Genomic DNA, 23,562 nt, shown 5'->3' with positions numbered 1-23,562 from the left:
AACGATAGAAAATAATTTTTAGGTCTTTTCAAGTTTCAGTCAAATATCGAAAAATAAATTCTTTAAAATGCTTGGACCTAAGCATACCTTGGACCTAAGCATATCTTTAAAATGCTTCTATTCTCGCAATCAACCCCAACAGTAAAATGGGATAATGATAACCACGGTAGTCCTAAATGACATTACACTTGATAATGCGTGAACAACTTTGAAATGAAGGAGCAATGTTCTTATTTGGCCTAGTTAGGCAAATGTATTATCATCCTTTTGGCCATTTATGAAACTGGGTTTTAGAAAACAAAAAGATTAGGAAAATATTTATAATTTTGGAAACAACTTTTTTCAGAAAACTTGACATGCGTGAAGCCTCTGTTCACGGTCAGCCAGCAATTAACCCTTCGGCTTAGATGTGCTTGGACTCATGGGTTGTCTTCCATGCAGCGTTTCTCTAATGCTACAATTAAAACAGACTTAACAATACTCTAGAGAAAATATAAAATCTCCTAAATTTGATCTAGCGGAAAAACAACTGCACTTTTTCGGAATTCCACCTATTTGTTAGAAGAATGACAGCCTGGACCAGTAGGTAAGTACTACATCTATTAAATATCTAAATTTTAATTTCAGCACTATAATTGTCATGACGCTAATCGAGGCAGACCTAGGGGTGGTTTAACGGATTGCTAATTTGCTAAGTAAGCGGAGATAGGCCCCTCGCCAGGAGATGTTGAGTCTTCGCATTGACTTTCCTAAACCTTATGAATCGCAACTTAATGATTTATTAAATGAGAGTAGAACTGCTACTAACCTATGTTATGTCAGTTAGAAGTCAAGTTATATGTAGGGGCTCATCTTATTTATGCAAACCAAAGGTTTCGAATCAGGAGCTTGGTTATGCTTATTTTACTGTATGCCCGTTAGTGGCACCTTCTGTCTTTTAGAGGGGAAAATAAACTGTTTCATCCAATCTTTTTCATTTTTTTTATTCCTAAATATGCATATATATGTTGTCATGCATAACTGCAAAATCATAAATAATAATAATAATAATAATAATAATAATAATAATAATAATAATAATAATAATAATAATAATAATAAAATAAGCAAGGTGAATGTGAAAAAAAGAAAAAGAAAAAAGTAAACTGAGTTGTTTTGGAAAAATTAAAACACGGCCTTGTCATAGGATTTTTGTCAAGTAAGGGCCTACATGGTAACGTTTTTATTTTTCTCAATTTCTGTTATTTTGTTCCTCGAAACAAAAAAAGAACACAAATCCGTTTAGTAATACCAACTTACTTTTTATTCCCTAGAATAGAAAAGTAGTCGGTGAATAGATTTGGAATAGAAATAAATAAATAAATAAATAATAGCGTCTTATTTTTTGGAACAATTTATAAAAATAATACAATTTTTTTCTTTTATATTTTTCTTGTGTTCTTCTTCCTTGCTGCGGCCACTGCTAGCCGCTTGCCAACTACCGACAACCTCTGGTCGCCCACGGCCATTGTTAGCCAACCACCATCGTTGTCGCCTAACCGCCTCGATCATCGTCGTCGCCGCCACCTACTATTGTCACTGCAGCCCTTGATCGCTAGCGACCGTCGTCACTACCACTCGATTGCTGACCATTGCCACCGCTCTCCGCTGCACGGTTGCCACCCATAGCCCATCCGCCACCCCTGCCGGCCGACAATCGCCATCAACTGTCGTCGCCACCACTCAACCACTGGCAACCTGTCGTTGCCACCATCGATCGCCACTGGCCAGTCGCTAGAGGCGGACGAGCAACCGTGGGAGGGTATGGCGGTCGATGGGCTATGGGCGGCAATCGTGTGGCGACGGTTAGTGACGACAGTCGGTGGTCAGCAATAATGCGACGGTTGGTGATCTGTGAAAAAATAGAAAAAAGTGAAAAATACAAAAATCTATAAATCGTATCAAATGCATTTTTTATTTTTTTTTCCTATTCTAAGAGTAAACTTTTATATAGTTACCAAACACATTTTTTTACTCGGAAATTGTTTTCCATAGTAGAAATAGAAAAAAAAAATTATTTCTGAAAAGAAATTGTTCCCTAGAGTAGAAGCATTATCATACACCCCTAAATGTGCACAAAGCCTAAAAGAAATCTTCTATCTTACTCAACAAACTTTGAATTGACACGCAAAAAAATAGATTAAATTAAGCTAGACTAATCATATCAAACTGCCAGAAACGACTTAATGCAACTAAATGACCTTTCTTTCTTTAAAAAAAAAATTGAAATATATATTTTCCATGATGGAGCTATGAAGCAAATCATAAGTATATATATTTGAGACAAATATGCTATCTTACAAACATGGCTACCTTAACCTTTCAAAAGGGACTATCTTTAGTCTCTAAGTACCATGAAGCTATTTCATAAACTTTAAAGTTTAAGATGATTTATGATCCACAGAACTCATAAAATGATAAGTGGAAAGTGTATTTATAAAATCTCATCATATCAAGCTAGTGGCATGCTCTTTATGCTAGAACCGGATCATTTGATGGAGGAGGATGAGGAAACTTTTAATAAGACGTGCGGAAAGCAGACACGATTTTATTACTTCAGGAGAGCCTGCCCCAAACGTTGCATCTTTGTGCCTCACACAGGCATCAGGGGAAGGGAAAAGCCAAACGGTCCCGCAAAAGACAGCAAGCCCGTGATACAACACTCATGGCCGACGATTATTTATGACAGGCAGTATGAACAGTGACTTGAATAGCGACCTGTCTTCCATTTGCTATAGTATTGCTACAAAGAATGAACAGTAGTTTTTAATGCAATTGACATGTATGTTCATTGCCTACCAATCAGCTAAGTAGCACTGATAGGCGACACGAACACGCGGCACGACACGACACGTCGACACGTCATTTCTAAAAAATAGAAAATTTCGACATGTTGGAATACGTTATATTAAATTAATATTTTTATTTTTAATTAATTTAATTCAAATTCATAAATAAATAATCAATTAAAAAAGAGCCTACAAGGAATTTACACTAATAATATTAATAAATCAATTCATTGGAAACTTGAAAGACATATTCATAATTAATACATATTCATGTTTGAAAATATATTTTTTAACTTTAACAAAAGTTATTGATAAAATCAATGACTAACAAAAAATTAGAATCAACTTATTTAAATAAATTCATGATCTTTTACAATAATTAAAATTTATCATTTAAAATTCAGTACTTTCATTTTTAAAATTATTATTTAATCTCATTTATTTACTTTTTCAATTAAAAAAATCTCCTCAAGAGATCCACCGCCAACCCCCACTCCCTTCTTTCTCTCTTTTATTTCCCCCACCCCCAAATTTGTTTCAATTTTTTTCCCTCCCTCCCCCACGTCAGACTTCCCCCACCCTCAAATTTATTTCAATTTTTTTTTCTCTCCCATCCCCACGTCAGAATCTTTCCCTCACCCCACATTTTTTTCACTTTTTCCCCTCCCCCACGTGACAGGCTGTCACTTCACCCCATTAGAGTCCCTCTTTTTTAATCTTTTTGAGCTTCCAAAATCCTAGCTAATGCGTAGCGCCTCCATCCTCCTTCTCCTCGCCGCTTGCCGCACGACCCCTCCCTCTCCTCTTCCTCTCGATCCTTCTCCACCTCCTCGCTGCACGGCTCTCTTCCTCTCCTCTTCCTCTCGATCATTCTCCTCCTCCTCCTCCGCCTCACCTTCGGCCATTCCTCACTTACAGTTGCAGCTTCATCGCCGATCAGCATCACAGTGGCCGCCCTCGCCTCAGTCTCTACTCTTTCTCTAGCAGTTTCTCACCGTCGCGGGCTCATCGTCGCTGCGGCCTCATCTATGCTCCCTCGCCCTCGCTTCCATTCGACACGCATGTCGAAACGTATCGAAAAAAGTTGACCATGTGTTAACCGTGTGTCTGGACGTGTCCGGCACGCTCCAACACGTATCAAACACAACACGGAGGCACGTTGCACGTGTTCGTGCTTCATAGCCAATCAAAGACCTATTTTGAGAAAGTCTCCTTCAATTACATTTGCTACAATATTACCACAAATATGGAACAGTAAGTTTTATTTATTTTAGAGGAAAACTACTGATGTATTTATACGCATGAGACCCTAAACTAGTAAAAAGTTTCGAAAAAATAAATAAGACAAATTACGCAAAAGAATAAATAAAATCAAGGGTTTTTTCTATTTGATTCCTATTGAATGGGTCGGCCCTCACTTTTCGGAGTCTAAGGGGTATACTCGGCCCTAACAAAAAATTCAGCCCCAACCGAACATAATGGCTTGTCCGTGCAAGGACGTGAATTACTGAATGGATAAAATCAATCATTTAATATATATATATATATATATATATATACGAATTATATCTTGAACTTAGAGATCCACATGGACCAGGGACAAATTTTTACTCAAATGAAATTCCAAAACGGTAAACATAATTAAGGAAATTCATTCTCATTTAAAGATGGTTCTCAGCTTTGCAAAAAACCCACCTTTCAGCTAGTTTGAGTCCATTTTCCCAATTCCATCCCTAATACTTCGCTGTTTCTATGGTCCATTAGCGATTATTTCTTCTTTTGAACCGACAATGATCATGCGTCTGAGAAATCTGTCTGTCAACTTGGATCAGTTGCACTAATATTAAATTCTCTAGTTAGTGTGGTGCTCTTCATCAAATTTGCTAATCTATTTGCAGTGATGAAGATGTAATTATGTTTAAGCAATCTAAAATGAATTAGGAGTACAGCAGCCAAAGCAAAACCCGGATATGAAGCACAGATTTACTGGGCTGATTTCTCCAAACTACATGGATGGTACATCAACATCGTATATCTCTCTGAAGCTGTGTCGCAGAGCTGGGTCACTTCTTGGGATCAAAATAAGTATAAACGGTGAAGAAGGCCTGGATAACTGTAAGAACTATGAGAATGGTAGCAGCGGCAGCCGAAATGAAAGACCAGGGGCTGCCGAAGTACTCACGCTTGATTCCCGCCGACCACATGCTGTTGGAGAAATCTTTCCAGAATATTTTGAAGCTGACAAAACATTTCTATCAGTCTAGTCTGGATATCGACAGTTTAAAGTCTCAAGACTTTGTAATCTCAAGACTCAAGACTCAAGACTCAAGACTATTCTCACTGACAGTCTTTCTAATCCAGTGACGAAGGAAACCAAAGCCGAAGTATATGGTTGAGGATTCGAACCTATCCTCTGGAAAAGATCCCTTGGTTGGATAATCATTTTGGATTCTTTGATTCTTATCTAAGATCAATTGAAGATCCGATGATCGACGAAACATTCTTGGAATGTTCTATTCTTGGAAACCAAGATCCTGATTGTATGGGCGAACGAGATTAATGGGCTATCATCGATTCCTTAAATAGCTTGGATGATCTTCTTAATTGATTCCGTCCAACGGGTAGATTGAAGGAATTCCTTTGGTAAGTGCCAACGGCTATGATGGCATAAAGGAGTATAAAAGGAAGACGTTCTAGTTGTTTTAAGTGTGTGATTGATAGAAAAATTCCAGAGTTTGAAGAACCTTGATTGTTAGTCGATACAGTTCGAGCGAAATTGTATACACAGAGAGTGTTTATACTTGGTGACACCTTGAGCGAGTGTAGTAGATCATCTACACCTAGAAATCAAGGAAGATCAATACTGTAACACCTCTTTGTTCATAGTGTAATCCAGCCAATCGGCTGTCAGTGCAGAAGAGTGGACGTAGGCTTGAATCAAGCCGAACCACTATAAACCGCGTGTTCAATTCTCTCTTTCCTTTACTCAGTCTTATGATTGATTTTTTAATTATTGCAAATCCTTCATCTGTCTAAGTATTGTGCAATCTTCAAGAAAATTTTTATAAACCTATTCACCCCCCTCTAGGTACTCGTACTAGCAATATCACGTGCGCCACTTGTTCCGACGGTATTGGGTGACTTTCCCAAATACCTCGGCTAGTTAGCACTCCTTGAAATTGAACTGGACATCCTTGGCGAGATCACAGAAGAACCGCGCGACGTCCTTTTCGGGCCCTAGAAGGTTCATGAGCATGCCGCACTGAGACAGGAACGCTGCATCCGCTGCGTTGCCCATGAGACCACTCATGAGGACCACGTAACTGCTGATGTGCTTATCGCAGTAATGGTAGCTCTGCTCATAAGCCACGCAGTTGAGGAAGAAGGAAGTGGTGAGAAGGTCGATAGTCAAAGGAGGGATGCGGAGCACTCCGTGATCAAACACGACGCCTATTAGGTTCTCGCTCTTCCTTGGTTCAAACTTTATCCCCACGAGAAGCAGATGATTCACGGAGGGCATCAGTTGCAGCAACTCTTCATCGACCTTGACCTTTGGTGAGGGTCTATTGGGAGCAAAGCCGACCAAGCACAGTCGGAACATGTCGAGCAAGTGCGTGATGGCAACTACGGAGTACCACCGGAGATGTTCCTCTGGCCGTTGGAGCACGCGGTTGAAGAACATTAAGGCAAGCTCATTGATGGAGCGATCGCCATCATAAGGAGACCTGGATAATTTATGGATCTCTTGAAGAACGAAGAATGGGATCTGGTTTTCAATCAGGAGGAGGTCAATCATGAGGGCCGCTACAATCCAATTCGTCAAGAACAAGGGGTCGTCTTCATACCCTGGAATCATCACGGTGTCGATGCCCCCCACGCGGAATAACTCGATGATGAAACAAGCATCGAGAACCATCATCTCAATCAAATCCGCGGTTTCACAATTGAGGTCCTCTGAGTAGCTATCCCGTATGTCAGTCTCCAGCGAGGCAACAGCCGTGAAGTAATCATCCAGGCCCGGGCCATCATCATCATCATCACTGGTCCGATCGAGCAGTATGGAGAACACTCGAGTTTTGCGCTGCTCGATCATCTGCAACTGCGGTTTCCCGTGGTGGTACGGGCCAATGGACACAATATGGGGCTTGTAAGCGTTGGGGTTGCTCTCCTCCTGGCTCTTGGGTGCTCTGAAGATGGTGCAATATTTGGTGCCGGCCGAGGGCCTCAGAAGAGTTGGCTCCTGCTTAAACCGGTCCTCCATGCGAGAAGACCAGCTGTGCTCACCCTCTGCGGCCACCGTGAATGTGTAGTGGTCGCTCTCTCCGCTCATTCTGGTTTTGGGGGTTGATTCCGGCGAGTCAAGCTTTCAGGAGCCGAATCCCCTGAACATTTTGCCGACTGGAATGTTATGCTGATGCAAGTTCCTTAAAGAAAGACTTTTTTATGTCATTATCATAGAGTCAACGAAAAGGAGTCTTACCGCTCGGCTGCGCCAGGTAAGCTCCAAAATATGTTTTACATGTGTAAAATATTACTACTCACATTTTTGTCCGATTAGTAATTCAAACAACGATTTTATCTTGATCAAGTTACACGATAATAGATTGTTAAGTGCTTTTAGATTGGACAATAAAAGGCCTCCTCAGTTGTTTAGTAACTTAACAACAAGATAATGATTTTTCCACTCATATTCCACAGTAGATTACAAAGTGTTTAAAATTTTTCAAGTGGACCTATTAATTAAACACGTTAAAAGGTTAGCCGTGTCATGTTGTTCGACCGATATCCATACCTCAGCAATATACAACCAAAATTAGCTGGAATGATTGAATTTGTGCTAGGTCAAAAAGTTTAGAATTGAATTGACACAAAGTCAAAATGTTTAAAACTAAATTGACATTTAAATTTTGAGGACTTTTAAAATTTTCTATCTTTAAATAATTTTTATTCCAAAAATAGGGATTCGGGCCGGGCCCATGAGCCTGGTCCGAATATGGGCCAAAATCTGGTCTCATGGGTTTGGGCCACAAACGAGATTCGGTTCAAGGCAGCCGGAGCCCATTATCAATAGCGATTTAAGTCCAACTGAAAGCAAATTCGGTCCAACCTAATTTCAACGACGTCCTCTTCAAGAACGAAAGCCCAACTCGTTCATGGCTCCCACCAAACACCTCAGAACATTACAAATATGTTTTCAACATTTGGCCAAATGCCGAGACTTCTTTTTTTTTTTCTTTCAAAATTATTTGTACCAATTCTTCAAATTTTTGATTTTGTCCCTCATTAGTTTTTTTTTAAATTAAAAAATGACAAAATCCTTTGTCGGTCAAGCAAAGGGCTATGGCCACCAACGAGCCAAACCTGATGCGTGGCGGCAATTGGTCAAGGTCGAGCGACCCTAATGAGGGTTGTTGGAGGTCGCACGACCTTGCATGACCCAGGCTACATGCAGCCTAAGCAACCGTTGCCTAGGTCTCATGGCCTTAGGCAGCCCCCGTTTGGGTCTCACAAGGGTCGCGAGGGCTGCTTGAGGCCACAAGACCTAGGCAACGGTAGCCCAAGGTTGAGCGATCTCTGATGGCCCTTGCTAGGGTCGTGTGACCCTCATCGGAGGTTGCCCAATCTCAAGCAACCTTGATGATTGATCGCCGTGGTCATAGCCCTTCACCGGACTAGCAAAGTGTTTGGTCTTCCCTCTCTATTTTCAAATTTTAAATATATCTGATTTTTTAAATTATAAATAAATAAATATTTAAAAAAATATTAATCATTAAAGGGCTTCTCAAATATGTTTTTTTTTTTTTTTATCAAATGGCATTTCTCTCAAATTATTTTTGAAAGCATAGTTTATCAAACGCCCTTTGTATTTACCTAAAACTCTTTAAAGTGAGTTGTTTTACATTTTTCTTATAGGCTTTCAAAATATTGATTCAAACGCACCTTATATGCATTGAAAGGTTTGGATGTGGTGATCAGCATTTAGAACAGCAACGAGGTCACCAATCATCAACTAATGACTCGGATTTCTCAGTGACTTTCACAAAAGCATCACAAATACAGTTCGGCCTTGAGTCTTACCAAAAAACAGGGCAAACCACGGAAGGTGGTGTTACCGTGCAGAGGAGATATTCTTGGCTACGATCACTAGTCCAGTCAGCGCTTGGGAAATTAGGGAAACGTCGCTTGTGGGTGGTGAGCATGGACTTCGGATTTGAAGAGCTCGGTTCGAGTCTCCGAGGTGGAGGGCCGGGCCAAGGGGGGCACTCTTCGTGGCTGCCGAACTGAGAGAGTGACGGGAGACGAAGCGGCGACAGAGAAACACACGGATTTTAAAATGTCTAACAACTCATTTATAGCCCAACCCCAAATTTAAGAGTAAAAAAAAAATGGGTGTATGTCCTATTTTGACACTACTAACTGTCCGAGTCTCTCTCCTTTTTTTTTCTTTTTCTTTTTTTTTCGTTTTGAAGTGAGTGTTGTAAAATGATTGCACATAACCTAAACTAAATTTATAAGCGGAAAAGAAACGGCTGAAATGAGACAAAAAGACCAAACTTGACATTTCGGTTGCCCCTCCCCCTGAATTTGGGATACATGGCTGGAAAAGTTCGCCGTTATTTATTTTTATTTTTTTTGTTGGTCGGTTCGCCGTTATTGATTGTTAGCCTAGCAGCACCCTAAAGTTGCTGCTTTTGGTCTTATGGGTGCGGATGAAATCGTTCAAACGTCAATTTGGGAAAGGATGTTTGTTGCATTTGCATTTGCTTAAAATATAAGTGAATTTCGAAGGCGATCGGTGATTTATTTAGTCCTGTACCGTGGAATGTACATTTCGTCCACGTTGAGCCCCTCTCCCATGACCAAGAGCTTCACCAGCGAAGAGGAAGTAGAAGAACGAAAGTGAGGAGGGGGGGTGGAGGGGGGGAGGAGAGTGAGGGTAACGACAGCAGCCAGAGAAGAAATGGAACAGCGCGCGGGACCACGTTGGCAAGACAATTGGGGACAACCTCGTATTTGCTCTGGCCGAGCCTGGAAGAATCGGACAAGAACGGTTGGAACTCACTTTGCAAAGCAGATGCGCACGCAAAGCAGATAGTTAAAAACATGAACTCACTTTGCAAAGCAGATGCGCACGCAAAGCAGATGCGCCAGTCAAAAAGATGAACTCACTTCGCAAGGCAGACGCGCCAGTAAAAAAAGTTCTTTGCAGAGCAGACACGCTAATAATTATACTTATCTTTGTGCTCCCGTAATTGTACTCTTCGCATTGAGGTCAACTTGTGGTGCTCTGATAATTTGTCTACTGGGTCATCTTAAGGGGGCAACCCAAATATAGTTGGGCTTATTTTTGTTCTTTCATATTAACGGGGTGACTCAGTTGGTGAATTACTTGAAGGAGTAAAAATGAAAGGTGATCTAGGGTTTGGGCGTTCTTTTGCAGTATTGGTTAGATCAATTCTTGTCTCTGTGCTCGCACGTAATTCTGTCAAGAGCAACAAGAAGAGCACCCGTCGTGATGATCAAGTACACTTTAATCCAATTTAATTTTTTCCCTTTAAGTCGGAGGGGCCTATGATCCCTTATGAAAATCTCCTTAAGTACACTTCTGAAATAATTATTTCCAGTAATCTATTTTACGAGTCTTTTCTTGTGAACAGCACAGGTCTATATGCTAGCTTAACGTCATCTATTAAGTTCATTTCTTTCTTTTCCCTTGCTTTTAGATACAAATATAAATTTCATGGCCAAAAAGGACTATAATGACAGAGGTAATTATAGTTTCTCTTTCAGAAAAAAAAAATTAAAGGAAAATTTTCTTTACACACGGAAGATTCCCATTGCCGTCCACTCTCGAAGTTTCCTTGGATTCGCATAGACTTAGCAATTTAGGGTACAAATGATAATCATTCTATTTTCTTGACACAAATTCTGGCCAAAAATATATTTTTCTATTTATATTCCATATATGAGTTATTAAGTAAAAATGCACTTTTGATAAAAATATAAAATTTCTATTTGTTTGATAATGATACGGTATTTCTCCCTTCTAGATGTTTGGCGGGCAACAAGAGGAGGTGACAGAGAAGCAATTGACTAATAGCAAGGGCAAGCGAGGAGAAGAGTTTTTATTTTTCATTTTTATTCAAAAAAATTGTTACTTCTCATTTCTATTTCAAACCTATTTATGAATTAAATTTTTTTCTTTAAATAGAAAAAATAAAATTACGTTATCAAACAGATTTTTGATTATAAATAAAATGGTTATCATGCGCACCGTTAACAACATACCTCATTTCAGGAACAAACACGGTTTGCTTAGTAATGGCTTCATTTGGTAATGTTTCTATTCTTCCAAATTTTTGTCCTTTTTCTTTTAAAAAAAAAATAGAAATCCATTTGGTAATATCAATTAATTTTTCTATTTTCTAGAATAGAAAAGTAGTTAAGGAATAAATTTGAAGTAAAAATAAGAAGTAAAAAAAAAGTTGTTTCTTGTTCATGGAATTATTTTTGGAATAAGTCATTTTTTATTTTCTTCTTCTTTCTCTTCTAACTACTTACCACAATGAATAAAAAAAATAATGAAATTTAAAAAAATAGAAAAATTGTTTACATCAATGTTAACGTCAACAATTTCTGGCAAAAATTGACCGGAATTACTCAATTCACAATTGGTAAATTGTTAAGAGGTTTAAAGTTAATTTGGCTTAAGTGAAAGTTTAAGAATTGAATTGACTCGAAGTTAATAGGTTTAAGTATTTTCTTTTTTCTTTTTTGATAATTTTCATTATTTGCTAACGGAAGAGAAGTGAAATGATTATCAAGCACAGGAGTTGCTTGAGGATGGCTGAAAGGCCCGCTGCCTCTCTTTTTGCGACCCCTGTCGCATGTAATCTAATTTGGTAATAACATAGGGCCTAGTGGCTACAAAGAGACGTTGGAACATAAAACCTTGCGTTAAGGACTAAGAGAATAAGACAATGACACCACGGGCCTGAGCAAGTTCCACAAAACCTCAGATAAATAGATACTAAAAAATGGTCAACTACTTATCTGAACTATATAAATGCTGGTGGAAACTGGAACGCGCTTGTAGATCCATATTTATGAAATTATCGGTTGCTCTTTCTCTTCCAAAGGAAGAAAACTGTACTTGTGACGTAACATGGCCACCAAATCCGCCGACGAACGAAAGCAACATCCTTCGTTAGTCCTACCAGAAAAAAAGAAACCGAAACCCCCTATTATGGCCATGGACGATCTCAACGGCCGAGAGCGGCCCAGCTATGTATGCCCAGGCAGCGGAGCCTTGGGTGGCCCAGCGGCTCATCTCCCCACAGGGACAGCCGTGTCCGACCAAGCCGCTCCACAAAGGTCTCCAGGAGAGTGTCGCCCCGCTCCGAGGGATCTATCATACTCAACCACGTGGCCCGCAGAAGGATCCTTGCCGGATTTTATCAGATTTATTTGAGTTTTTTACAATATTTACTCTTGTTTGTCTGTTTTTTCTTTTCTTTTTCGTATTTTAGGCTAAGGATTAAGCGTGTTTTACTTTTATTTTTATTTTTTTGTATTCCATGTCTCTCGCTCTCTCTACCTTTTATTCTCAATCTGATCTTCTCTCATCAATCTTAAGAGAGAATATTTGTGAACTGGAGGATGCACGCGCCCCAACAGAGGCATATTCAATCTTAGGTAATGGAAGTGGCCCTTCTGTGGAACAAAACCCAAAATTTCTAACGTTTTACTTATGTTTTAGTAACTATTGCCGGGTTCCTCTCCCACCTCTTTTCTCCCTTTCTCTCTCTACCTCTCTGAACTTTACAGCAGTTTTAATGTCAAATTTGTACTCATTCAATGTGTTTTCATTCAAAGTTTTAGCACTTTGCATTAACTACAAGACTTGCTCTCACAGGTGCCTAATCTGAGTTTCTTCAATAGATTTACATTGTCTTTGTACGGTGATGGTGTTGGAGATGTGTGCCGTCGAAAGATAAATCCGTAATTACATAAGGAGATCCTGGCATGTGCTTATCATAAATTAGTGCTATGTGATTCGATGATTGGCTACCGATCATTTTGCTTAGATGCAGTTATAGATCCGTTCTTAAAGGATGAGTCTATGATTATCTCTACCAACCACGCTTTGATAAAATGCCTTGATTTCTGATTTTTGTTTGTTTTGGAGTTTTATGGGCTTATTTTGTTACTGTGACTTTTGAGATTCATTTTTTATGTATCATTTGGTAATGAATGGAAATTTCTTTTTGATAAAAAAAAAATTATGTTTTTGTGAGTATCCATTGACATAAAAAAAAAAAAAATTCAACCAAGTTGAAGGGGGCGATGGGGCACAGTGGAAATGAAATTAGACTAGATTCGCACAATGGAAGTTGCACATCCATTGGCATGCAAAACATAGAAAGAATTCTTTCGATTCATATAATTTTTCAAAGAGGAAAACTACGATAAGTGAAAATAAATATATTTATATGCTCAAGATTGTAAACTAGTAAAGAATTCTATGAAAATAAATAAAATCAATTAGTCATAAAAAAATCATGTAAAATATTTCAAAATATTATGAAGATGATAATGGAAATAATTAAATCACAGCCTTAAATATTATTACGGCTTGCATTACGGTGTCTAGTGCAATGAGGCAAAGTTAGGGCTCAAGAGAATTTGATCGTTAAATTATAATTCTCGATATGTGATCGGTTTGATGTTTGAAAGAAGGAAAAAAAAAAAGGAGGAAGAGGATGCAATCATTAATAGTAACAATCGGGTCCCAAGGGTAGCCTTGATTCCAGTTGAATAGGTTGACTATCACTTTTACTGAGTCTACTGTTCCGCTGCGCGAGTAAAATCTCCATTATATTTTCAATATGTAAAATATGATTTACAACTTCTCTCTATCGGATCAATCATCAGTAACTCTCCAACGCAATAGCGATTTTACCATTTTCAAATCTAATGCACATTAGCGTAGCTGCAGTTCTAGATTTGACAAGCGGGCCTCTCTTAATTAATAACTTAAAACAGGATAATGATTTTTACCATGCTCGTATTATAGAGTATATTTCAAAGTGTTTAAAATTTTACACGTGAGCCCATCAGTTAATTTGTAAAACCAACAAGATAATAAAATTGATTTAGCGGACGTAAGTATACGTGTGTTCATTCATGCGTATCATGTAATTTTACCATCAACATGCATAATTATGACAAGCTTAATTGGAACGCGATATTTCATTCACAAATGCAATGATGAGCTATTTTATACCAATGAAGAATAGATGCCAATTTTTTCCATAAACAAGTCGGTTTTATAGAATAAATCACTTTTTAGATAATTTTTATAATTTTCAAAAATTATAACGTGTACAGGGCCTACTCCTATTTTGTCATGGCTGCGCAGCTCCTTATTTACGTAGGAGCTATAAACGTTTTTACAGACTAACGGCCTTTGCGGGTCTCCACTCCAAACTCATAAGAGTGACGATAATATATTAAAGTTGGCTAGACAAAATACTATTGAAATATTATTTTTAGAATGTCACGTTAGCATTAACCAATTAAAATTGGTCAAATGGACTGAACTGATACAAATGTAAAAGGTTTATGACTGAATTGGCAAAAAAATAAAATTTAAGATTGAATCGATATGATTGCAATAAATTTAGGACTTCTTTTGGTGATTTTCTCAAGCTCAAGTGATGATTGTGGATGATAATGGAGTCTTGATAGTGTAGCTGCAGTTTTCACATGAGTGAGTGGAGAGAAAGAAAAAAGAGAGAAGGAAATGGGACAACCAAACTTTACTAATTTCACTAAATTCGAAGAATTATCAAGTCCGAGTTCTCATATGGCAAACAAATATTAGCCCCTAAAATTAAATAATTTGCTTACATTGCAAATTTGTGATTGTGAAAATCTTGTGAACCATGTAAGACTCAACTTATACTTTCTTGACAAAACATGATGGGTGGTAATTGAAGCTAATAGTACTAAACGCAGGAGTTGCTTGAAGATGGCTTAGAGGGCAGCTGCCTCTCCTTTCGCTACCCGTCCAACCACCATTATAGATGACTACTAGAAAAAGGGCATATCACTAAATTTGGTAATAACGTAATGGATTGCCTCTTCACCCACTTAAGTCGCTTGCATTTAACATAAAGCCAAAAATCATGTGCAAAATTGTGTTTCCGAATGATTATTGAGATTGGATCGGTTCAATTCGGGGGAATTAATCTAGAGAATACTTTCGGATAAAAGATATGTAGATAATAGAATAGGTACATGGACCTCATTGAAAAAAATGGTATCTTAAGCTGCTATTGTTTAGTGGCTACAAAGCATGCTCGAAAGTAAAATCCAACTTTAAAAAAAAAAAAAAAAAAAAAAAAAAAAAAAAAACAAAAACAAAAACATAGCCAATAAGATACAGCATGCATATAGGCAATTCAATATTCAACTCGGAAATGTTAATCTAGACAATAATTTTGGACAAAAAAATAAATCTTGATAATACATTAGTAACACTAACCCCATTGAAAACTTAAGCTGTTAGCGTCTAGTGGCTACAAAACAGATTAGAAAATAAAATCCTATGTAAAAATAAACAAGGCAAATAAGACACGGCACATGTGTTTCGATTAGGAAGAATTATTCTATAAGTTACTTTTGGATAAAAAGAAATCGTAACGTACACGAACCTCTTTAAAGTGATGGGTCAATTCCATAAAAAAGCACGAACTTTAAGTGTTGTCCCAAATCTGGCTCGAACTTTATTTTGTCTAAAAAAAAAGCACGAACTTTAGGTGTTGTCCCAAATCTAGCCCAAATTTTATTTAAGATAAAATAAAGTAATTTTATTACAAATAGGCTTCACATCTCTATTTAACTACAAGATGCACACGCTTTTAATATCTTGCTTTAAGGCAATATAATATTCTGCTTTCAACCTAGCTTCTAACATTGCAAACAGTTTGCCAATTGTTAATTAATCTAATCACCCTAGCTATGTGCCTCATCCCTTGAAACTGAAGCTGCTGAATTATTTTTCCCATGAGAATTATCTGTAAAGTTCATCTCATTGGAAGGTAAACTTAGATTTAACATTTCCTCCAAACACTTGAATGCAGAATCGTTTTGCTATGTTGGATATTATTGCTGACGTGGAAATGCCATGTCGGATGATTGTGGAATGAGGGTTAATGGATGGCCAGATTTGGGACACAAGTGAAAATTTGTGCCTTTTTTTTAGACAAAATAAATTTCGAGCCAGATTTGGGACAATACTTAAAGTTCGTGCTTTTTTTTTAGACAAAATAAAGTTCGGGCCAAATTTGGGATAACACCGAAAGTTTGTGCTTTTTTTTAAACAAAATAAAGTTCGGGCCAGATTTGGAACAACACCTAAAGTTCGTGCTTTTTTATGGAATTAGCCCTCAAAGTGATGGCATCATAGGTGGCTAGTGCCTAGTAGCTACAAAAAGCTCTGGAAAATAAAATCATATCATACTAAGGCAAGTAAGGCCTAGAGCGGATGGGCAAATTCCTCGTGGTGCACGGATTAGTCGATAATTGAAACGAGTTAACTATCTTTTAGAATTATGTAAATGCTGAAACCTGGGACCCACATGGAGGTCCATTTTTTTTTTTTTTTTTTGTCGGAGTGGAACTATATTAGAAAGCACAGAAAGTCTGAGTACATAAGACTCAAATCCGAACAAAGTAAAGCCCATGAGGATTCCGGAGGGTTGGACAACCAATTGAAAAAGAGTGATCCATTACGACAGGCCTTTGCAAGCCAGTCCGCGACCCGATTTAGTGGGCCGGGTTTAGATCTTTGAAGCCCCACATCAGTCGCTCTTTCTCTTACCAAAAAAGAATATCGTCCTTGTAACATAGCATGGCAATCGAACCCCTTAAGCAACGCGCTTCGTTCCCCACGCCATCATCCCATATGTTCGATTCAAGAACACAACTTGGAGCGCTGGCGTCTGACGTGGTGCAGTTTATCAGAACGCCGGACTCCCCCCGCACCCCATCCCCCTCCCTCGGGACCGTGGCCCAGCCGCCAACCAACCCCCACCCTGTTCCTCCCCTCGCTCCGGCTGTCCTGTTGCTTCTGCCCCCAGCTTCAGCCAATCTGCTCCGAGGCATCGGCAGTGCCAACCCGTAGTTAACGTTCGGCTGGTTCGCAGAAGGGCCCTTGGGGGACTCGATCAAATCTGTGTTTTTTTCACCATTTTTCCTTCTTCTCATTTTTTTTTTCTTTTTTTTTTCTTTTTTGGGGGGTAGGTCTCTAAGGATTAAGCGTGTGGTTTCTTTCTATTTCTAAGTCTCACTCCACCTTTTATTTCTAGTCGTTTGGTCTTCTCCTCCACAGCAAAGATGGGTGCCATCAATTACAGATTTGTTTGTCCCAAATATCCATCTGAAGTATGTCGTCTCACTTTATACAACAATTCTGTAAACCTGTTTTTGCATCTCGAATTTCTCTAATCAATATTTCCAGTGAATTTATGCGAATTAGTTGATTGCATGCGACATACCAGAGGCAGATTAAACCTTAGATGATGGAAGCGCTGTTCTTTGGAACAAAAACCCGATTAAGTAATGGTTTACTTAGGTTTTTGGGAGCATTTGTTGATGAAAAATTACGTTGGCCAAGTTAAAGGAGGGTGATGTAATGCGGTGGAAATGGGGGCCAATGACTAGCGTCTACGGTGGCCAATGACAATCAGTGGTCGGCTGGTGTTTGGCATTCGGCAGCAGTGGGCGATGATGAAAGTGAATAATGAGAAAAGTTTTTATTTTTCACTTTTATTTCAGAAATAGAAACATTAAAAATTCAAACTTATGATTTTTGTTCCAAATCTTATTCTGAAGTAGAAATTTATTCGAGAAATAGAAAAATAAAATTGTATTATAGACGGATTTTTGTTCTAAACTTATTTTAGGGAACAGAAAAATTTTAAAAACAGAGATATAAAGAAAGATAATGATTATTATGTGCATCCTAAACTGGCCAAAAATTTCAAAAATAAATAAATAAAACCAACAACATAAAAAATACTACCTAAAACTCTTGGAAATATCAAGTTGATAAGGAAAATAAATCCAATGATGAGAGTGAATATTATCACGTCTTCCACCACGGTGTCCATTGAAGTCGGACACAGTGAAAGAAGCAATGACCTTTACGATGGGATTTTTTTTACGTGATTGGTTTGACATTGGAAAACATGTCTAGAAGAGGAGAAAAAAAATAAAATGAGAGTGAATGAGGGGGAAAATTAAGTCTAGGTGTCAACTGATGGGGCCTCAAGGACTTAAGGGTTGAGTCGTGGTGAATAGTTAAATCCCTAACACCTCGTTCAAGTCCATTTTCCCAATTCGATCCCTAACGCCTCGCTGTTTCAATGGTCCATTAGCGATTATATCTGCCTTTGAGCCGACAATGATCATGCGTCTAAGAAATCTCTATTTGTCAACTTCGATCAGTTGCGCTAACATTAAATTCTCAAGTTGGTACAGTGCTCTTCGTCAAATTTGCTAATCTATTTGCAGCGATGAAGATGTAATTAAGTTTAAGCAATCCAAAATGAATTAAGAGTACAGTAGCCAAAAGCAAAACCCGGATATGAACCACAAATTTTACTGGTCTGATTTCTCCAAACTAACTGGATGGTACATCAACATCATACATATCGCTGAAGCTGTGTCGCAGAGCCTGGTCACTACTTGGGATGATAATAAGGGTAAATGGTGAAGAAGGCCTGGATAACTGTAAGAACTAGGAGAATGAAAGCAGCAGCCGCCGAAATGAAGGACCAGGGGCTGCCAAAGTACTCGCGCTTGATTCCCGCCCATCGCAACCGCCACTTGTTCCGATGGTACTGGTTGACTTGCCTGAATACCTCGGTCAAGTAGTTCAACTCGATATCGAACTGGACATCCTTAGCAAGATCATTGAAGAACCTGGCGACCTCCTTGTCGGCCCCGAGAAGGTTCATGATTATGCCGCACTGAGACAGGGCCACTGCATCCGCCGCGGTGCCCATGAGACATCTCATGAAGACCACGTAAGTGCTGATGTGCTTGGAGCAGTAAAGGTAGCACTGCTCATAAGCCACGCAGTTGAGGAAGAAGGAACTGGTGAAAAGGTCGAGAGTCAAAGGACAGATCCGGAGCACTCCGTGATCAAACACGACGTCTATTAGGTTCTCGCTCTTCCTTGGTTCAAACTTTATCCCCACCTGAAGCAGCTGATTCGCAGAGGAAATCAGTTGCAGCAACTCTTCATCGACCTTGACCTCTGGGGATTTTTCGATGCCCAAATGGCCGACCAAGCACAGTCGGAACAAGTCGAGCAAGTGCGTGATATTGGGGACTCTGTAGTGCTTCTGGAGATGTTCCTCAGGCCATTGAAGCGCGCGGTTGAAGAACTGTAAGGCGATCTCATTGAGGGAGCGGTTGGCATCAGAAGGAGAATTGGATAATGCATAGATCTCTTGAAGAACGATGAACGGGATCTGGTTTTCAATCAGGAGGAGGTCAATCATGAGGGACGATACAATCCATGGCGTGAAGAACAAGGGGTCGTCATCATACTGTGTAATCTTCTCGGTGGGGACGCGGACGGAGAGGACGCGAAATAACTCGATGAAACAAGCATCGAGAACCATCATCTCAATCAAATCCGAGGTTTCATAATCGAGGGCCTCTGAGTAGCTATTCCGTATGTTGGTCTCCAGCGAGGCAACAGCCGTGAAGTAACCATCCAGGCCCCTGCGACCTCCGGTCCGATCGAGCAGTGTGGAGAACACTCGAGTTTTGTGCTGCTCAATCAACTCCAACTGCTGTTTCCCGTGATGGTACGGGCCAATGGACACAATCTGGGGCTTGTAAGCGTTGGGGTTGCTCTCCACCTGGCTCTTGGGCGCTCTAAAGATGTAGCAAGAGTAGGTGCCGGCCGAGGGCCTCAGAAGAGCCGGCTTCTGCTGAAACCGGTCCTCCACGCGAGAAGACCAGCTGCGCCCGGTCACCGTGATTGCACAGTGGTTACTCTCTCCGTTCATTCTGGTTTTGGGGGTTGATTCCGGCGAGTCAAGCTTTCAGGAGCCGCATCCCCTGAACATTTTTCCGAGTGGAACGTTATGCTGATGCAAAGCATTGTGATGTAATCTGCTTCAATAGACATTACCATATTGGAGGGTCGGAACATCGTGCCTAGCCCCAGTGGGTACACAAGTTCCTTAAAAAAAGACTCTTTCACGTCATTATCGTATTGTGTCAACGAAAAAGGAGTCTTACCGCTTGGCTGTGCCAGTTAAGCTCCAAAATATATTTTACATGTGTAAAATATTACTGCTGACATTTTTGTCCGATCAATCATTAGTAATTCAAACAACGATTTTACCTTGATCAAGTTGCGCATTAATAGATTGCTAAGTGCTTTTAGATTGGACAATAAAAGGCCTCTTCGGTTGTTTAGAAACTTAACAACAAGATAATGATTTTTCCACTCATATTTTACAGTAGATTACAAAGTGTTTAAAATTTTCTCAAGTGGATCCATCAATTAAACACATTAAAAGGTTAGTCATGCTACGTTATCCAATCGACATCCACATTAGCCATAACCAGCCAAAATTAGCCAAAAAGACTGAATTTGTACTATGTCAAAATTTTTAGGATTGAATTGGCACAAAGTCAAAATATTTAAGTTCTCGGAATTTTTAAATTTTTCTATTCTTAAAATAACTTTTATTCCGAAAATAGGTGTTCGGGCCGGGCCCCTGAGCCTGGTCCGAATATGGGCCAAAATCTGGTCTCACGGATTTGGGCCACAAAGAAGATTAGGCTCAAGGTACCACCGGAGCCCTTTATCAATAATGATTTAGGTCCAGCTCAAAACAAATTCGGCCCAACCTAATTTCAACGACGTCCTCTTTAAGGACGAAAGCCCAACCTAATTTCAAAGTGAGCACAACTAGGACATCACCAGGAACCGCCTCAGTCCCACTAACCCCCGGACCACCTCTATTAAACACGTTTCACAACTTCATGAAGACATTTCAACAAACAGCTTATATGCATTGAAAGGCTTGAATACAGTGATCAGCATTTAGAACAGTAACGAGGTCACGAACCATCTACTAATGACTCGGATTTCTCAGTGACTTCCACAAAAGCATCACGAATACCGTTCGGCCTTGAGTCTTACCAGAAAAGAGGGCAAAACATGGAAGGTGGTGTTACCTTGCAGAGCAGATATTCTTGACTACGATCACCAGTCCAATCAGCGCTTGGGAAATTTTGGGACACGTCGCTTGTGGGGGTGAGCACGGGCTTCGGATTCGAAGAGCTCGGTTCGAGTCTCTGAGGTCGAGGGCCAGGCCGAGGGGGGCCCTCTTCGTGGCGGCCGAACTGAGAGAGTGACAGGAGACGAAGCGGCGACGGCAAAACTCGAGGAGACGATGAACAGCGGCGAAAGGCGATCTCGAGTGAGAATCGGGTGAGGACGAGGGAGGAAAATGGTTTTTCTCCAGAGAAAGAATGCTCCGTGAAGATGGTGGTCTTCCTTCTCCGTGAACGGCAAGACCCCTTATTCCACAGCACGTGACAGCCGTTTCACACCCTCCGACGAGTCATGCACGCGGCCAAGACTGAGAGGAGGAGAGAGAGACGGCCGGAACGCGCTCTGATCCTTAATTTTCAAGTGGGCCATGGCCTACTCTGGCTGGATTTTAAAATGTCTTAACAACTCATTTATAGCTAGGGGCGAACCAGGAATATTTGGACCGAATCGAACTAGCCGATTTTGGAAGGCTCTCAAAGAGGGCGGTCCGGTTCCCGGTTCCCACTTTTGGAACCAATGGCCGGTTGGTCTAGTTCTCGATTTCAAGGTGGAAACAGGACCGATCGGACCGGTTAATCATATATATATAATTTTTTTAATAAATAAATCTTAATTCTTCCCAATTTTTCCTATTTTTCATTTTATTTTTGCCCAAAACAACAAATTTACCGATTTTGCCAGACCGATTGATCAGTCCAATTTCCAATTTCAAGACCGGTCAGTCCGGTTCCCAATCCCGGAATCTGGGAATTAGTCCTCCCGGTCCAATTCCAAGTTCCATCTAAGAACCGAACCGGACCACGGATCGAGAACCAATCGATTCTATTTATAGCCTAACCCCAAATATGTGGATAGTGCATGTCCTATTTTGATAATTCTAAAGTGTTTTGAGATTCTCTTCTTTTTTTTCTATTTTTTTTTTCCGTTTAAAGTGAGTGTTGTAAAGTGATTGCACATAATTTAAACTAAATTTATAAGTGAAAAAAAAAAAAAAAAAAAAGGCTAAAATGAGACAAGAAGACCTTTCGGTTGCCCCTCTCACTGAATTTCGGATACATGGCTGGAAAAGTTCGCCTTTATTGATTGTTAGCTTAGCTGCACGCTAAAGTTGCTGGCTTTGCCATGAAATTGAGGTTATGGTGTTATGGGTGCGGATGAAGCCGTTCAAACGTCAATTCGGATTAGGATGTTTGTTGCATTTGCTTAAAATATAGGTGAATTCTGAAGGGATCGGTGATTTGTTTAGTCTTGTACCGTGGAATGTACATTTCGTTCAGGTCGAGCCCCTCTCCCATGACCAAGAGCTTCACCAGCGTAGAGGAAGAAGAAGAAGGAAACTGAGGGGAAAGAGAGAGAGAGAGAGAGAGTTACGACAGCAGCCAGAGAAGAAATGGAACAGCCCGCGGGACCACGTTAACTTGACAATTCGGGACAACCTCTGGGCGAGCCAGGAAGAATCGGACAAGAACAGCTGGAACTCACTTTGCAAAGCAGACGCGCTAGTCAAAAAGATACTTTGCAAATTAGGGGATATGCATGATCCGGGTGGGCGGTTTCGACCTAGAACCGAAAACTGCTCGTTAAAGATTGGTTCCAAAAAATTAAAATCGGAATCCACCCATTAGTTATATGGATCCACCCAAGAATCGGACCACTGGTCCGGTTTTGTTCCTAGATGAATCCATGGAACCGACATCACAATAATAATAATATCATTATCTCGAAAGCTCCGATCTTGACGGGAAACAACTTTGGTTTTCAACCAAAATTGCTGGTTCTTCGTCACCTGACCTATTCTTCTTCTCCTCCTTCTGCAACCCTGCTTCTTCATGTGCTTGTTTTTCGCTCACCAATCGCTTGACGTTTTGTCAAGGTGCGCTTTGGACTTTTTAGCTTCAATGCCTCTCCATTTGGTTTGACTGGAGATCAACCCCTCTTCATTTGGTGCACTTTGGACTTTTTTTCCCACTTTAATTAATTTTTTTGATTATTTGATTTGGGTTTATTAATTTGTAATTTCATTTTTTTAGTATTAAAAATTAATATATTATTTTAATATAATCGGTCTGGTCCGGGTGGGCGGGTGGATGGATCTGCCCATGGAATCGGGAACTGGATCGGTACCCACTGGTTCCCATAAATTGAAACCAGGAATCGGACTGGTTCCCTCAAGAACCACCAGTTTCGATTGGTTCCGGTCCGGTTTCGCGTGGTTCGAGCGGATCCCAGTTCTTTTACACACCCCTATTGCAAACCAATGCGCTAAGAATTGTACTGAGCTCTGGTTCTCCAATAATTGTCCTCTTTTGCATGGAGGTCACCTTGTTGTACTCTGATAATTTGTCTACTGGTTCATCT

At 39.9% G+C, this 23,562-nt stretch overlaps 2 protein-coding genes across 2 annotated transcripts; both read right to left on the bottom strand.

Annotated features, from left to right (window-relative positions):
- Nucleotides 1-5,901: 5,901 nt before the first annotated feature.
- On the bottom strand, nt 5,902-9,117 carry LOC104453465 (UPF0481 protein At3g47200). Its single transcript, XM_010068024.3, has 2 exons — nt 8,907-9,117; nt 5,902-7,210 (listed from the first exon to the last, which is right to left on the bottom strand). The coding sequence occupies exon 2, from the start codon at nt 7,156-7,158 to the stop codon at nt 5,992-5,994; it is 1,167 nt and encodes a 388-aa protein (XP_010066326.1). The 5' UTR covers nt 7,159-7,210; nt 8,907-9,117; the 3' UTR covers nt 5,902-5,991.
- Nucleotides 9,118-18,480: 9,363 nt separating this feature from the next.
- On the bottom strand, nt 18,481-21,576 carry LOC104430160 (UPF0481 protein At3g47200). The gene is made up of 2 exons (XM_010042949.3): nt 21,105-21,576; nt 18,481-19,973 (listed from the first exon to the last, which is right to left on the bottom strand). The coding sequence occupies exon 2, from the start codon at nt 19,919-19,921 to the stop codon at nt 18,581-18,583; it is 1,341 nt and encodes a 446-aa protein (XP_010041251.1). The 5' UTR covers nt 19,922-19,973; nt 21,105-21,576; the 3' UTR covers nt 18,481-18,580.
- Nucleotides 21,577-23,562: the final 1,986 nt, after the last annotated feature.

Source organism: Eucalyptus grandis, chromosome 1 (assembly GCF_016545825.1).
Source record: "Eucalyptus grandis isolate ANBG69807.140 chromosome 1, ASM1654582v1, whole genome shotgun sequence".
Lineage (NCBI taxonomy): Eukaryota > Viridiplantae > Streptophyta > Magnoliopsida > Myrtales > Myrtaceae > Eucalyptus > Eucalyptus grandis.
This window is presented reverse-complemented; position numbering and strand designations above follow the sequence as displayed.